The 16664-nt window shown below is 44.9% G+C and overlaps 1 protein-coding gene across 1 annotated transcript in view; it reads right to left on the bottom strand.

Moving 5' to 3' along the window:
• The window catches only part of jmjd1cb (jumonji domain containing 1Cb), a 118255-nt gene that overhangs the window by 56112 nt on the left and 45479 nt on the right, over positions 1-16664 (bottom strand). Inside the window, exon 2 of the mRNA XM_062413688.1 lies at positions 15165-15362. Coding sequence (XP_062269672.1) covers positions 15165-15362 — 198 coding nt within the window. The remainder of the gene's footprint in view (positions 1-15164; positions 15363-16664) is intronic.

Here is a 16664-nt window from a genome sequence, read left to right on the forward strand (position 1 = left end):
GTCGATGACATTATTTTTTTCATCGACGAAAAAACTGGATTTCGTTATGTGGCAGGAGGTCAGAATATCCGAGTTGCCTGAAACGCAGCACATTGAGGATGTTAGCAGCTGGAGGAAGAAGCCCGGTGCTAGCCTCCGCTGCTCGGCTTCATGTCCACACACGGACCATCAGTCCACGGGGAAGGGAACCCGGACAGACCCGGGTCTGGGTGAGGTGTTCCGGGAGTGAAGATGTGACAACAACCCGACTGAGAGGTAGAGTTAATTGTCCTGACGATCGATTAAGACAATTTAATCGAATACCGATCCCTTCTCTCCAGGATCTTGCCATATTTAACAGAAACAATGACAAAATAAAATTGTCCTTTTAATTGACTTCAAGCATCCATGTCAAAAGCATTGATTCACTTTTCCATATGGTTCTCCAACAGGCAAGTATAAATTGATTATTTTCGTAGACTTTTACTTGGAAGAGTCACCTTATCATCCCTGGGCCTTAGTTAGTCTGATAAATTAAACACTGATACAATTGTATTAGAAACCCTCTTTCTAGAAAGATATCACATCTTGACTAGACAAAACCACAAGCTGTTTGTGTAGGAACGTGCATTTCCCCCCCCCCCCCCCGGTAGCACAGAACAGAAAATCAGGGCAAATAGGAGTGTGTCAAAACAAGGATTGGGTTTTAAAATATGACATATGTGCATAGAATCATAGCAAAGCATAGGCCTCTGTGTCTAGGCTGGCACCAACTTGATTTAACCCTAGGTTCAAGGTGCTAGTATTATTGAGAAAACCAGGGGGCGAGCAGAGGAGTGTACCACTCACAGGGCAGCCGCAGAGCAGAGAGGCCACAGAGCAGAAAATGACACCGGGTTAAAGTTAGTCTATTTACGTCCACTGGCTAGAGGTGATGACATCTAAAGTGTGCCTGTTAGTGTGGGTGTAATGTAATCTTGTGAGTACAATGCTAATAGGAGCATTGTTTTCGAAGCACCTGTTCCACTAACATACACATACTATTCACTCTAATATTATGGAGCAGACCGCTCAAATTAGCATGAACTGATTATCAAAATCCTCAAAATCCTCAATGAATATCGACGAAAGAGGAGATGGGACCCAGCCCGGAGGAAGCCCGGGGCCCCCGTCTGGAGCTAGGCCCAGACGGAGGGCTCGATGGCGAGCGTCTGGTGGCCGGGTTTGCCACGGAGCCCGGTCGGGCATAGCCCGAACAAACTACGTGGCACCCCCCCTCTTTTCATCTCATGGGCCCACCACCTGTGGGAAGACCCGTTGGGGTCGGGTGCGCAGCCACATGGGTGGCAGCGAAGGTAGGGGGTCTCGACGGACCAGACCCGGGCGGCAGAAGCTGGCTCTGGGGACGTGGAACGTCACCTCGCTGTGGGGAAAGGAACCGGAGCTTGTGAGGGAGGTGGAGCGCTATCAGTTAGATCTGGTGGGGCTTACCTCCACGCACAGTCTCAGCTCTGGTACCATACTCCTGGATAAGGGTTGGACTTTATTCTTCTCCGGAGTTGCCAAGGGCGTGAGGCGTCGGGCGGGTGTGGGGATACTCATAAATCCCCGGCTGAGCGCCGCGGTGTTGGAGTTTACCCCGGTAGACGAGAGGGTCGCCTCCCTGCGCCTAAGGGTTGTAGGGGGGAAAACTCTGACTGTTGTTTGTGCGTATGCACCAAACAGCAGTTCAGAGTACTCGGCCTTCTTGGAGACCCTGAATGGAGTCCTGTATGGGGCTCCAGTAGGGGACTCCGTAGTTCTGCTGGGTGACTTCAACGCCCACGTGGGCAACGATGGAGACACCTGGAGAGGCGTGGTGGGGAGGAACGGCCTCCCTGATCTGAACCCGAGCGGTCGTTTGTTATTGGACTTCTGTGCTAGCCATGGATTGTCCATAACAAACACCATGTTCGAACATAAGGGTGCTCATAAGTGTACCTGGTACCAGAGTACCCTAGGCCGAAGATCAATGATCGATTTTGTGATCGTGTCATCTGATCTGAGGCCGCATGTTTTGGACACTCGGGTAAAGAGAGGGGCGGAACTGTCAACCGACCACCATCTGGTTGTGAGTTGGATCAGGGAGTGGGGGAAATTTCCGGATAGACCTGGTAAGCCCAAACGAGTAGTGCGGGTGAACTGGGAACGTCTGGAGGAGGCCCCCGTCCTAGGTATCTTCAACTCACACCTCCGGCGGAGTTTTTCTGGCATTCCTGTGGAGGTTGGGGGCATTGAGCCGGAGTGGGCGGTGTTCAAAGCCTCCATTGCTGAAGCTGCGGCGGCTAGCTGTGGCCTCAGGGTCTTAGGCTCCTCAAGGGGCGGTAACCCTCGGACACCGTGGTGGACACCGGTGGTCAGGGAAGCCGTCCGATTGAAGAAGGAGGCCTTCCGGGATATGATATCCTGGAGGACTCCTGACTCGGTTGCAGGGTACCGACAGGCCCGAAGGGCTGCAGCTGCTGCCGTGTCGGAGGCTAAGCAGCGGGTGTGGGAGAAGTTCGGAGAGGTCATGGAGAAGGACTTTCGGTCGGCACCAAAGTGTTTCTGGAAGACTATCCGGCACCTCAGGAGGGGGAAACGGGGAACCATCCAAGCTGTGTACAGTAAGGATGGGACTCTGTTGACCTCAACTGAGGAGGTTGTCGGACGTTGGAAGGAACACTTTGAGGAACTCCTGAATCCGAATAACACGCCCTCTATGTTGGAGGCAGAGCTCGAGGTTGATGGTGTTTCATCGTCAATTTCCCTGGTGGAGGTCACTGAGGTGGTCAAACATCTCCGCAGTGGCAAGGCCCCAGGGATTGATGAGATCCGGCCAGAAATGCTAAAGGCTCTGGGTGTTGAGGGGCTGTCATGGTTGACACGCCTATTCAACATCGCGTGGGAGTCGGGTACAGTGCCAAAGGAGTGGCAAACTGGGGTGGTGGTTCCCCTGTTCAAAAAGGGGGACCAGAGAGTGTGTGCCAATTACCGGGGCATCACACTTCTCAGCCTCCCTGGTAAGGTCTACTCCAAGGTGCTGGAAAGGAGGGTTCGGCCGATCGTCGAACCTCAGATTGAAGAGGAACAATGCGGTTTTCGCCCCGGACGTGGAACTACAGACCAGCTCTTCACTCTCGCAAGGATCCTGGAGGGGGCCTGGGAGTATGCCCATCCGGTCTACATGTGTTTTGTGGATCTGGAGAAGGCGTATGACCGGGTCCCCCGGGAGAAACTGTGGGAGGTGCTGCGGGAGTATGGGGTAAGGGGGTCTATCCTCAGGGCCATCCAATCCCTGTACTCCCAAAGCGAGAGCTGTGTTCGCGTCCTCGGCAGCCAGTCAGTTTCGTTCTCAGTGGATGCTGGTCTCCGCCAGGGCTGCGCCTTGTCACCAATCCTGTTTGTGATATACATGGACAGGATATCGAGGCGTAGTCGTGGTGGGGAGGGGTTGCAGTTCGGTGGTCTGAGGATCTCGTCACTGCTTTTTGCAGATGACGTGGTCCTCATTGGATCATCGACCTGTGACCTTCAGCACTCACTGGATCGGCTGGTGGCCGAGTGTGAAGCGGCTGGGATGAGGATCAGCACCTCTAAATCTGAGGCCATGACTCTTAGCAGGAAACCGATGGATTGCTTACTCCGGGTAGGAAATGAGTCCTTAGCCCAAGTGAAGGAGTTCAAGTACCTTGGGGTCTTGTTCGCGAGTGAGGGTACTATGGAGCGTGAGATTGGCCGGAGAATCGGAGCAGCGGGGGCGGTATTGCGTTCGCTTTACCGCACCGTTGTAACGAAAAGAGAGCTGAGCCGCAAGGCAAAGCTCTCGATCTACCGGTCGATCTTCGTTCCTATCCTCACCTATGGTCATGAGGACTGGGTGATGACCGAAAGGACGAGATCACGGGTACAAGCGGCCGAGATGAGTTTTCTCAGAAGGGTGGCTGGCGTCTCCCTTAGGGATAGGGTGAGAAGCTCAGCCATCCGTGAGGAACTCGGATTAGAGCCGCTGCTCCTTCACTTAGAAAGGAGTCAGCTGAGGTGGTTCGGGCATCTGGTAAGGATGCCCACTGGGCGCCTTCCTTGGGAGGTGTTTCAGGCACGTCCAGTGGGGAGGAGACCTCGGGGAAGACCCAGGACTAGGTGGAGAGATTATATCTCAACACTGGCCTGGGAACGCCTCGGGATCCCCCCGTCAGAGTTGGTCAATGTGGCCCGGGAAAGGGAAGTCTGGGGCCCCCTGCTTGAGCTGCTCCCCCCGCGACCCGACCCCGGATAAGCGGATGAAAATGAGATGAGATGAGATGAGATGATTATCAAAATATTCAATTCCTTTTTGGACAATTGACTACTCCATTAACACATTTTTTCAGTTTCTTATAGATGGATACATTGTCAGTCAACTGGTGAAATGGCAAATACTGCTGAAGAGGGTGAAGACTCTTTCTCTATTCTTCTGGCCATTTGAACTACAGTGTTTTGAAAGGCCCTCACAGTTGAAGAAAATGTGTATTGACAACCTGAGAGCTTTTAGTGTACAGCAACTGAGATCAAATGACATATGAGAGAAGGCTAATAAACATCTGCATTATGAGGTAAGTGTGTTTATATTCAAAACCCAATAGATGCTTTCGTCTGTTTCCTATGATGCTATGATGCAGCATGGCTGCCCCTGAGTTTTCTCCTCAATCCTCGCATTCCTTTGTTCACTCGGTCTCTCTGCCCTTGGGTGTCGCTTGGTCAGTGGAATTTGCTCTGAGTCTTTGATGGGAGTTTGCACCAAGTGTCTAATGAGTTCAGACAGCACTCAATGCTCTCTGGGAGACAGAGAGATGATGTAATATCCAAGTCGGAGATGCAACTGCACAAAAGTACACACACACGCAAGAGCACTAGCTCGCACACGCACCCACACACACACAGAGCAAAGGTTAGTGAGAAAACAGGGGGGCTGAGGGAACAATACACAGATGTACAGTAGAGGGGGGCTTAGTCTCTCTCTCTCTCTCTCTCTCTCTCTCTTGGAGTGCATGTTGGGAGTGAGTGTGGTGAGTGAGCTGGAGAAAGTTTGTTCAAATTGTTTGTTTTTTCTAGCCGTTTTCTTTGGTCTTTTTCCCTCTGCTCTTGTATTAGAGGTGTTTTTTGTTTCTGTGTGAGTGACAGTGTCATGAGCAGCAGTTTTTAGTTGTTAGTTGTGTGTTTGTGTTTGTGCAGCATGGCTGCTGCAGGTGGAGGCTTCGGCCTCCACAAGCTAACACGCCGACACGGCATCAAACTGTGTCCAGCTGTGGACTGCTCGGTGGAGGAGGTCAGTCTGGCTGTGGGTGAGGTTGTGGGGTATGACAGTGTGAAGTCTGCCTCACGTATGAACAGTGCTGTGGTGGTGTTTGTGGATAGCATAGAAAAAGCTAACCAGCTACTGGAGAGGGGAGTGGTGATTCAGGGCTCCTTCACACCTGTGTTGTCCCTGGCTAATCCGGTCAAGAAGGTTCTCATTTCTAATGTCCCCCCATTCCTGAAGAATGAGCTAATAGAGAAAGAGCTGGCCAGACATGGACAATTAATGTCCCCCATTAAAATGATCCCCATTTACAGTAGATCTCCACATCTAAAACATGTCATGTCTTTTAGGAGACACGTGTTTATGGTTCTCAAGAAAAGTGAGGAGGAGTTGAACCTGGTGTTTAGTTTTAAAGTTGAGGAGTTCAACTACACGGTGCATGTAACATCAGGGAACATGAAATGTTTTGGCTGTGGGAGGGAGGGACACCTGATCCGCTTGTGCCCGGACAGAGCCGGTGGGAGCCAGTCGGCTGCCTCTGCACCGGGGCCTCCGCCTGCCTCGGCCAGGGGTGGTTCCTCTGCTCCTGCATCGGGGCCTCCGCCTGCCTTGGCCGGGGGTGGTTCCTCTGCTCCTGCACCGGGCCCCCCTCCTGCCTTGGCCGGGGGTGGTTCCTCTGCTCCTGCACCGGGCCCCCCTCCTGCCTTGGCCGGGGGTGGTTCCTCTGCTCCTGCACTGGGCCCCCCTCCTGCCTTGGCCGTTGATGGTTCTGCTGCTCCTGCACCGGGGCCCCCACCTGCCCTGGCTGGTGGTGTTTCCGGTGCTCCTGCGCCGGGGCCCCCGCCTGCCTTGGCGGGGGGTGGCTCGGCTGCTCCTGCATCGGTCTGTTTTGACCCCTTTTACGTTTTTGGTCTAAAGAAACCCTCATCCTCAATACGTCTGCTGGCCAGGATACTGGCTGTGATGGTGGACTTTCTTCTGGCACCATCTGCACTGGGTCCCATAGAGTGTGCTTTCATAAAGCTCCAGCTCATCCAAAGACTCCTGACTGGTCCTGGGAACCTGGTCTGGAGACCAGTAGCCCGTGCCATACCCTCACGTTTGGGGGATCAGGTCAGTCAGGTGGTCAGCCTCCTGCTGAGAGGCTGGAACCAGCAGCTGACTCACCCTGACCTCCAGTTGATCACTGTGATGAACTCATTCAGCCGGACTCCAGTGATCCTCTTCCCGATGAAAACCTTTGTTCCTGAGTTTAAATGTGGAGGTTCTTTGTTGAAGTAAAAAAAGAGCAGCTGGTTCATGGTCATTGTTTTTTGGTTTGAATATTGTATTGTTTTTTTGTTTTCGTAAAATGTTTTGATATGTTATAGTAACTTTGATTGTTGGAACTAAACTGAGAAAATAAAAGTGACTTAAAAAATCAATCAAATCTCTCTCTCTCTCTCTCTCTCTCTCTCTCTCTCTCTCTCTCTCTCTCTCTCTCTCTCTCTCTCTCTCTCTCTCTCTCTCTCTCTCTCTCTCTCTCTCTCTCTCTCTCTCTCTCTCTCTCTCTCTCTCTCTCTCTCTCTCTCTCTCTCTTCCACAGTTGTCAGAGGAGATCGGAGCCTACATCAGAGCTAGGGAGAACAGAGCAGAGCCATGCCAATGATTTAAATGAAGAGCTGTCTTTTCTTTTCTACTTTGGAGAAATATGATTAAGCTGCTGTGACGCGAATCTTTCTGTTAAATCACCAAATATAGCAAATAATTCAACAAAGAGCTTCTATCAGAATCAATACACAAACCTGAACACTTGTGATATGCTCAGTGTTTTTTTAAAGCTACACATACGTGCTAAGAATTCATGGAACTGTGTTGCTTCAGTATTGTCCCTAATGTTTTGAAATGCTGACATTCTCCTTAAGTGATGAGTCACAACAGTGTTGGGAAAAAAGAGACAGAGTGAGAGGTCCCTTCTGATCGGAGTAAAATCAAGCTGTTATTTGCAGAAGCTTTGAGACGCCATTTCTAAGCATCGTACAAACCAAAGTGAGACAGATGACGAGATAAACACAGCAACTATCAACTCCATGAATGGGACAGTCTATCTAGCAGAATCCTAACAACGGCATTTCAGCTCACACATGAATCTGATCAGCTGAACAAAGTACGAGCTACGAACACACACCTACTTTTCTACAGTAGTAACATTTGTTAATACATACCAGTGGCGATAAAGCACTAATGAAAGACAATATATAATAATAGCTGTCACATGGCATCTCTGACATCATGGCTACTGTCAAAAAAGTTGAAGAGGAATTTTGGGCTTTCCAATTATGATAATGATAATTTTTTGTTGAAGTTAAAGACACGCCTATATGAAAAGGACTCATCTTGTGATTAAGCTTGTTGCTGCTGTTGAAACAATTTATGCAGAGCAAATTAATGCTATGGGAAAAGGACATGTCCAGTTTTTCCCATCAGCCTGCAATGAAACAAAAGACAACCAATACAGGGCAACTAGACATTTTTGTTTGTTTGATCCCTGCTGAGTTACATCAGATGGAGAATTACTGTCTTTATAAAACATGATTGGCTCTAACAACAGTGATCAGTTGTTTGAGGGCTGATGACAGATGTACTTATTTGGAAAAGCACAGTTTTTGCAGTTATGCAGAAAAAAGGATTTTGCTACTGCTTTGACTATCTTCTATGAGACCCTTCTGAGGACGTGGGTGGTCTTTTCCCTAATTTCAGATGTCTCAACGGACCAAATTAAACTTGGTGATCACTTGGACAGTGCTCAGCTGACTGTTGAACAGAGACTTCACAGGCAACTGCAAATTCACTGGCTGTAAATTACTTTATACATTGGAGGAAATAAGCAGGTCACACACAACCTCAACTTCATATCAGGCATGGCCAGGGTTGTTCTCTGCTCTGATAATGTAAATAACATCACAATGTCTAACAGTGCAAGGGAATAGCTAAACTTTCTTTTTACTTTTTAAATACGGTTACGGTTAGAACTCTATCTGAGCATGAGGCAAGTGAGGGGAGAATAGTATGTTGGACACTGATACACATTTATTTGATATATTTTGATCTACTCAAATAGGAAAGCAATGTTTAAGTCTAGCTTGATGTTGCCTCAGACCAGGGGTTCTCTGCAGTGGCTCCCTGTAAAGTGTTGCGCATGTTGCGCAGATTTTTCGAACGGTGAACTTAATGAATCAGTTTTCATATGATGAATGTGAGTGAACGTCACATTCACGTTCATTTTTTAAATCATAATCGTATCAGGCCATCATGAAATACCAGGAGCAGGTGAATGTGTGTCCTTAACCCTCAACAAGAGTAAGGAAAAATACTAAAAAAGCTTTTAACAGGAAAAAAGCTATGTAGAAACCTCAGAGAGAGCCACATGTGAGGGATCCCTCTCCCAGGACGGACAGACGTGCAATAGATGTCAGGTGTAGGAAAACATCATCAAGTTTAAAGTTTTTAGCAGCATTGATGAGGGTAAACATTTTGAAGGATAACTTCAATACTTAAATCAGCGCCGCAGCGTCAGTTTCAGTGTCCACCTCCAGTCTGACCTGCTCTCAAGTTTGGTGTTAAACAAAAATATGCATCTCATCCTATTACGTACCGGCGCTCTTCCCTGCAGGTCGCCAATCTAGAGTTTCCGAGCACCGGCCTTGGTAAACTAACCAGGGACAAATCCCCAAAAAGAAAAGTCTTGGAGGAAAATAGAGAGTTTAATTCCGATTCATTTGCTTTCAAAATGCAAAATGAGGAAACAGCAAGTCCTTTTCCTTATCAGTCCTTTGGCAAAAAGGACAGTCACAGAAGACCCATTTCCTACACGTACACCTACACACACAAACAAATACACACACGTACACACACAGTGAAGTGAATTGTGGTGTGAGCGCTTCCTCTCTTGTGAACAAAAACAAGATGAGATGGAAGCAGAACGGTCACAGTCAGATTTGATTACTGTGTGTTTTTTTGGTGTTTCTGCATAGGTACATTATAATGTTTTCCCATGCAACTGCATCCCTACTGAAGTGCAGAGTTGACATTCTTGCATGCAAGTGTGCACACACACACACACTCACACTGTAACCTGTTTGGTCAGATTCTAGAGAAGCGTGTTTGGTATTATCATTTTATAATGATCCTTTTCTTAATATACATTTCCCAGAAGGGTGTTGTAGAACACCAGCATGTAAAACACAATAATACTTTGTTTATATTAATAATGATGAATTTTATTCTACTTGTAACATTCTATCATGTGACTGAAAATACTGTGGCAAGCTCATGGTTGGTCCACAGTCTGAGAGGACTAGCAAATCTTAAACAACCATTTGTCAACGTGCATTGCACTAAAGCCACAGGCAAAGACTATTTGCATTATTGTTTAATCCACTCAATATTAAAAGAACCTTATTATGAATTATAGTTTAATTATTTAAAACAATAAAAACTATCACAATGATGTCTATGAGTAGCTTGTCCATCTTCAGACGCGACAAAGAAGCAAAGCCTGTTATCTCCACCTACGGGGACAGTAATAAGCTATTTGGCATTAAGTCTTCATTTTTTCATCTTCACTACAACATCATTAAGTGACAGACATGACACACAAAGCAGAATCACAGTCTATCACAGAAATATAAATTTAATGACGAATGTGCATCACACCCAATAATAAATGTTCTTTATAGGAGGACCACAAGAAAATTAAGACAGTGTTGTTCAGCTGTATCTATGGGAAACCAGTGGAAAAGCAACACAGGGCCACAAAATAACAGAGCAGGGAAAACACAAGAGGGTTAAATTAAAGCCAAATGTGTGTTTCTCTCTCTCTCTCTCTGTTCGTGGGGGATGGGATCTGTCCCAGTGAGTTATGGAGCCCATGTGAGCAGGGTGGGGTCAGTGGGAACTTTACAACACAACAGACCCAACCCAAACACATAGCCTGAGGCAGGTCCAGACGCAATTGACTACTGCCATTTAAGCAGCAGCTTTACACAACAAGGATCATCTGTCTCTCCCTCACACACAGCTGAACTGACATCCTTTAACAGATGACTGTAGTCTGCAAAAAGGAAAAGGTCACAAGCACTGTGTGTGTATGTGTGTGTGTGTGTGTGTGTGTGTGTGTGTTGGGAAATAGCTAACAGGGCTAAGGTTAGAAGATATGACACTGCAGTCTTACATCTCCTGACAGCACCCCTCATTACACATGCTTTCCTCTAGCACTTGCACGTGCACACAAACACAGACACACAATACCACATTTTACACAGATACAAGACTTGAATGGACTGTGGCTATAATAGATGGTGTGTCATATTAACATAACATAACTTAAAGTTTAATTATGGGTTTTAAGTTCTACGAAGCTGGTTCACTTCTTACGAGGATATACTGTATAACCATGGTCATACCTCTGAGAGAACCATTCAACACCTCACTTACTGACCATCACTAACCCTAACTAGAAAACTAGTCCCCTTTACAGGATCCTGCAGGATTCAGCAAAAGCTGATTAAACAAATGAGTGGAATCATGTTACATATTTCCCATGTCACCACTCTGGTTTTAAAACAAATGGAGGGAGAGCTTTGATTTGCTTTGGTTCTTATGTATCAGTGAAACTCAGAACAACAAGAAGAGAAATCTCAGCATCAAACTAAATGCTGATCCCTGTCTTAGAGATCATATATCACACTAGTATGTTGTCTACACCTTTCAGTCTATTAGCTTGTATATCTGTCCTCCTTGGTATTATTGTAAACAATCAAGCCAAGAATGGAAACTCTAATCTGGATGTCAGTTTGACTGCTTGCTCTATAAACAATCTAATTCCACACTGCACACATGACTCTTTCTCCATCTCTGTCTCTCTATCTTGATCTCTCCACGCAGTAATTTGTTCTTGTTGTTGTTGTTTTTTTAACTGTACTTTATCTGGATCTTTTACCGATTCCAATGCTGGTTATCAGCTTACTGCCTCCGCCTGCTGCTCCTCCTACAGCTACTACAGCAACAGCTGTTACAACCAGCAGTACATGTTCTATTAATATTCGTACTACTGCTGCTGCTATCATTAGCCTCACTGAACCACTGATTCCTACGGTGGTGGATCAGTGGCAAGTTTTGCCGCATAACTGACATTTCCTTACTTCTCTTTGTATGTTTCTCTCCATTTCTTACCACCCCCCCCCCCCAGCCCGTCTTTCCATTCTGTTTTTTCCTTCTTCGCATTAAATTTGACATCAAGTAGGAAAGATAACATGATGTCACCAGCCTATTTGTGGGATTCCACACACTGACCAAAGTAAGTGGTTACATAATCGCAGCTTTAAGCTTTAAAAAGGTAGTTGACAATCATCCCATTTATGCAGCTGAAATTAGTCAATGTGATCAGTCTATCAAGACATTTTTTTATTTTTATCAAGTCGTTTTATAGTCACTTAGCAATCTGTATTTTCCAATATTTAACTTAGGCACGCTCATCTGTAACAGTCCACAGGACCCGTAAAAAACAATGCTGAGAAAGAGTAAAAGGCTGAGAGGAACAAGAACGACAATAAGAGAACGAATATGAAAAGACAACGAACCAAGACAACCAGAAAGGATACGGAAACTAGAGATGCGGTGAGTGTTAGTGTCTGGGTGGCACAGGGGCTTAGTTATGTGATGATGTCATAATTTGTGAGCCAATGTTCTGGGTCTGTCCATCTCTCCATCCATCTGTCAATTAATTTGTGATTCTGGAGCAAAAAGACTTTCCAAGAAGTTGATAATCAGACTTTAAAGAAGAGGTACAACAACATTTATGTAAAGACTGTTAGATGCTGCTTCTTTTTTGCTGAAGTAATAAGAGAGTACCATCTGCTAATTCCTGTTATCCAAATTTCTCTCTCACACTTTCTTTTGTAATCAAGTTGGTTCCTCCTCGGCACATTCATGCCAACTGTTACTGCATGTGCTTCACAGCAGAAAGTGTCTCCTGGTGCCTCCTTGCTTTTTGCATTTAATCACATTTCATATTATTCCTCAGAATTTAGTGCTTACTGTGAAAGTTACTTGTGACTGTGAAATTTCGTTTGGTTCTTTCACTGTGCAGCAATTTCAGAATTATGAACCTCAACTATGGAGTGAGATAGATCTTCACATACAGGTTACTGCAAGAGGTGCTTAGTCTCTTATAATCACGGGTGTGTTTTGTGTGTGTTCAGAGTGGCTTCTTCCATTCCCTTTAAAGCCAGGCGAATTTGTGCCATGGCAGATCAATTTCTACTGGAAGATTTCCAGGTAGTAAGAGAGAACACTTCTCTGCAGAGGAAATAGATCTGTTCCTGATTGAACACTTGTCAAAATTGAAGAATATATTACTATCTTGATAATGTGCCTTATATGACATATCTCTATTAGCACTGCCAGAACTGTCCAGAACAACATCGGACATTGATCCTTCAAAAAAAACACAACATTTGAATAATTTTGATCTAGTTTTGCTCATAAGAAGGAAAACCCATACAAAAAATTACAGCTTGCATAAGTGTATTTATTTCAACATCAATCTGAGAGGAGTTCACCACATCGGGCCATCTTGAAGCTGGAGCTGGCTGTGTCGGCCGATAGCTTACATAGCTTGAATATCTTTATCCCAAGTTTCCACAGTTTACTGAACAAACTCGGAAGAAATTCAAAACAAGGTTTGAGTTTTTGCTCGTCTGTGGCGGAGCTGGATTGTAAACGCTCTGCCACACTGTCCATGTTGAATTATCTGCTTGTTTAGGTTTGACCTACATAACCTCCTCCATCAGTTACAGTGACTTTGCGTGAGTCCTGTCCATCATTTAGTGTCCTTATACATTCAATTTCAGACTTTTTGCTGACAGTCCAAAACTGTACCGTTGTATTCAAAGAACTAGTGATGTGAAACTGTACAAGATGATCACTCGAACATTTGAGTTTGTCCTTATTCCTTCGACGCCTTTTGTTAGTCAGACTGCTAGTCAATTCAATTTTTGGCTCTACTTTAGGTGAAAATCATTAAGGTAAAATTCCTATTAGCAGGATTAGTAGAGTACAGCGTGCGAGCAGCATGAAACGGTCATATTTCTGTCCGTGTGTATATGTGTGTCAGAGCGCACTTGATTTTGAAGCTGTTGCCATGACAATAGCAGAGAGGCAGGGATATCGCGAATAAGTGAAGAAAAAAAATGGAGGAGGAGTCAGACAGAGAGAGAAACGACTAGTTAAAACTGTGTTTGGAATTCTTTGAACTCTTATCTCCCATGCATGTGCCAGGTGGCGCTGTGCACAGTGCTATTACATAAACAAAACAGTGAATCACATTTCTATGTACACAGCCACTCTTGGGCACACATAAACACACAAACACATTGACAAACATGCACACAGTCCAACACTAAATGTCATTAATGTCAAACATTTATAGACCAAATCCTTCAGCCAGGGAAGGACACAAAACACTCCAACAGCCTAAATACGAGTTCACAGCTAGCGACAAACACACTAGAGCATTTGAACATACACACACACCACTGCCGTCTGAGGTGCGTTTGAGAGAAACTGTGTCATATACACATGCAAAACAACAAAAACACCACAGGAACCAAACTGTTACCAGAAAAAAGCACATGTATGTATATGTGGGTGTGATGAGAGAGAGACAGAGATGATTCGTTCAAAGATAATAACACACAGAGCAGAGTGGGAACAGCTGAAACCACTATCAGAAGAATACATTTTAGATGTGGTTTCAGTAACAGTATCTTCACTATACACCGGCCGCTAGTAAACCAATATATTCCCAAAATAAAAGGTATAACAGGCCAGGCATTACAAACACTACCCCCAAGTCATCAACACAACCTATAATAAGATCTCTTCCATCTCAACCAAATATTGAATTTCAGTTCAACTCAATCTCAAAACTAAATCTCAGTACTATTGCTCAGTATCTGCATAGGAGGAGCAGCTGGTTAACCTCAAACTGGGCTTATGTATCTAGTGATAATATCCAGTATCTGACTGGAAAAGGTTAGAGAAGAAAAGAAAACTTTAACATCTACATTTGAAGAATAGACAAAAATTGGACCAGTAACGGAACAGTGCCAGTGCTGTCAGACACACAATTAACATGATGCAGATCTGCTCAATGTTTGATGATTATTTCCTCCTGCTCTAGTTCTTGACTGCATTGAAAAATATACAGTAGCAAGTAAGGCTTTGTTCCTCTCCTTCTCCTCCTTCTATCTCGGGCTTGTTTACTTGTCGTCTCTCTCCTTTCACACAGTCCTGTCTTTATCTCACTCCTTCAGACAACTCAGGAAGTCTAATCACAGTTTAACATCAATAAACATTACAAGACATGTGCACTTTTTTCACATTCTTAATTCTGGAGGCAACCAGCGCTCACTTAGTGTGACTTTCAGCTGTACACAAGAACCAGTAACTGTGGATTTGCAACTACAGAACTAAAGGTTCTGGTTGTTCTGGTGGAAACACAGATAAAGTGTTTCTAGGGTTCCTACAAATGTCCCTGCAGTGAAGAGGACACAATCTCAATCGCGACAGCTCAACAGCAGAATGGCAGGTAAACACTGCGTAACTGAATAAGTCAATATTACTCAAAAAAGCCCCAAATCTCTGTGACGCAACAAAAAATTTCACTGAGACAATAACAATGCGTGAAATTGCGGCCAGCAGGTTAGGGTATATTTAGAAGAACAGCATTCAGTAGTTTGTGGTAGACCCTGTGGTCAACGTTTAATGTCACAAATAGCTGAGTCATATGTATGAATGTTCCTTTTACTGTCTCCAGCCAATTAATAGAAAACAAAAGTCTTACCAGGGCAGGCCACTGTATGTGTTTGGCCTTGGTTGCCTGCAGCAGGCCTCCTGCTCCTCCACCTGCTCCCACTCCTCCTGCTCCCTCCTTCCTCTTGGCCCAGACCAGCTGGTGCTCCAGTAGAAACAGCTGGAAATCCTCATAGACCTTGACCCACTCTCTCTTCTCCCACTCCTGATCATCAAACTCCACATATACCTGCAAACCAGAGAAAAACAAAATTCAACAACCACATTCCATTCAAAACTAAACCCACTAAGTGTAGTTTGGTCATGTATTTTAGACGTAAAGCTGTTTCTCCCGTAAAGCCGTGCCAATGTTTGCTTCTATCTCTCAAACTCCCAGCTTAAACTCCTCACCCATACCCCCTGTGTGTCTGTGTGCAAAGCCCGCCCACACAGCGCCCATCCACATTTTATGGATTCATTTTTTTGATGTATTGTGCAGCTGTAATTTTTAGATGGGGTACATTTGTTGTCATTTTGGTTGTGTTGACATTTTGGTTGTTATTTACACAGCTGCATGTTTTGTTAACCAGTGTCTGTCGCTTTTTTTAAAGCAGGTGAAGCAAAACTGTGAGATTGGTCTATTTTTATTCAATAAAGGCTATTTAGTTGATCTAATGTTTCATTTTCGCTCTCTTTGCCTTGTTTTCTCGTTCATCCTTACATACACTATAAGTCATCCTTCCCCCTCCCAATCTGATCCCTGGAAGTCAGCAGACGCTGAGGGCAGCACTGTTGTTGCAGTCTGTTTATTACTAGCTGCTTTTATCATCTGAACCGACCCACTCTACACCTCCATTGATTATTGACCTGTCAGTATCAGTAGCAGTCATTCTAGAACACCGTTTCTTCATAAGCTCTACCATCCTCCATGGATTCTTCATCCCTAATTCATTCCAGACAACAAAGATGAGTCCCTAAATGTAATGTCATTTAGGGACACAGCTATTCATTATTAATAATTTCATTACTGATTCATCAACTTTATTCCTATTAATGATCACCCCTATGTCCCTGTCTGAGGCGACATCTTCAGGTTCAAAATACTAAAGATAAATGATTTTGGTGATGCCCCTGCCTCCGTTTTTTTAAAGTAGTTTGACTGTCCATTATAAAACTCTAATCTAGCATTATTGCCACAAATTTACGGAATACGTGCAAATATAGACCCAAATACATGTGTCCAAGTGGTAAGCAGATCATGTGTGCTTAATCTATGAGAAATATGTTGTAACTAAGGCTGGACTAAACTGTAGAAGTTAATGCCATGGTAATAATCTGAGTATAGATCAATGAAGCTCACGATATATGTTTTGCATAAGAATCAAATTTATCATAAGTTTACTGAAGATCGATACATTTCTCTAACATTACAACTGTATAAATGCATTTAATCTGAGAGAGCAGGAACACCAGTAACCCAACCAAAGCCCAGTTTTCATGGAAAACATCGGACTGCAGTCGGAGATCTGCCATAATTAGACCTACTTTATGA

Source organism: Platichthys flesus, chromosome 20, assembly GCF_949316205.1.
Source record: "Platichthys flesus chromosome 20, fPlaFle2.1, whole genome shotgun sequence".
Classification (NCBI taxonomy): domain Eukaryota; kingdom Metazoa; phylum Chordata; class Actinopteri; order Pleuronectiformes; family Pleuronectidae; genus Platichthys; species Platichthys flesus.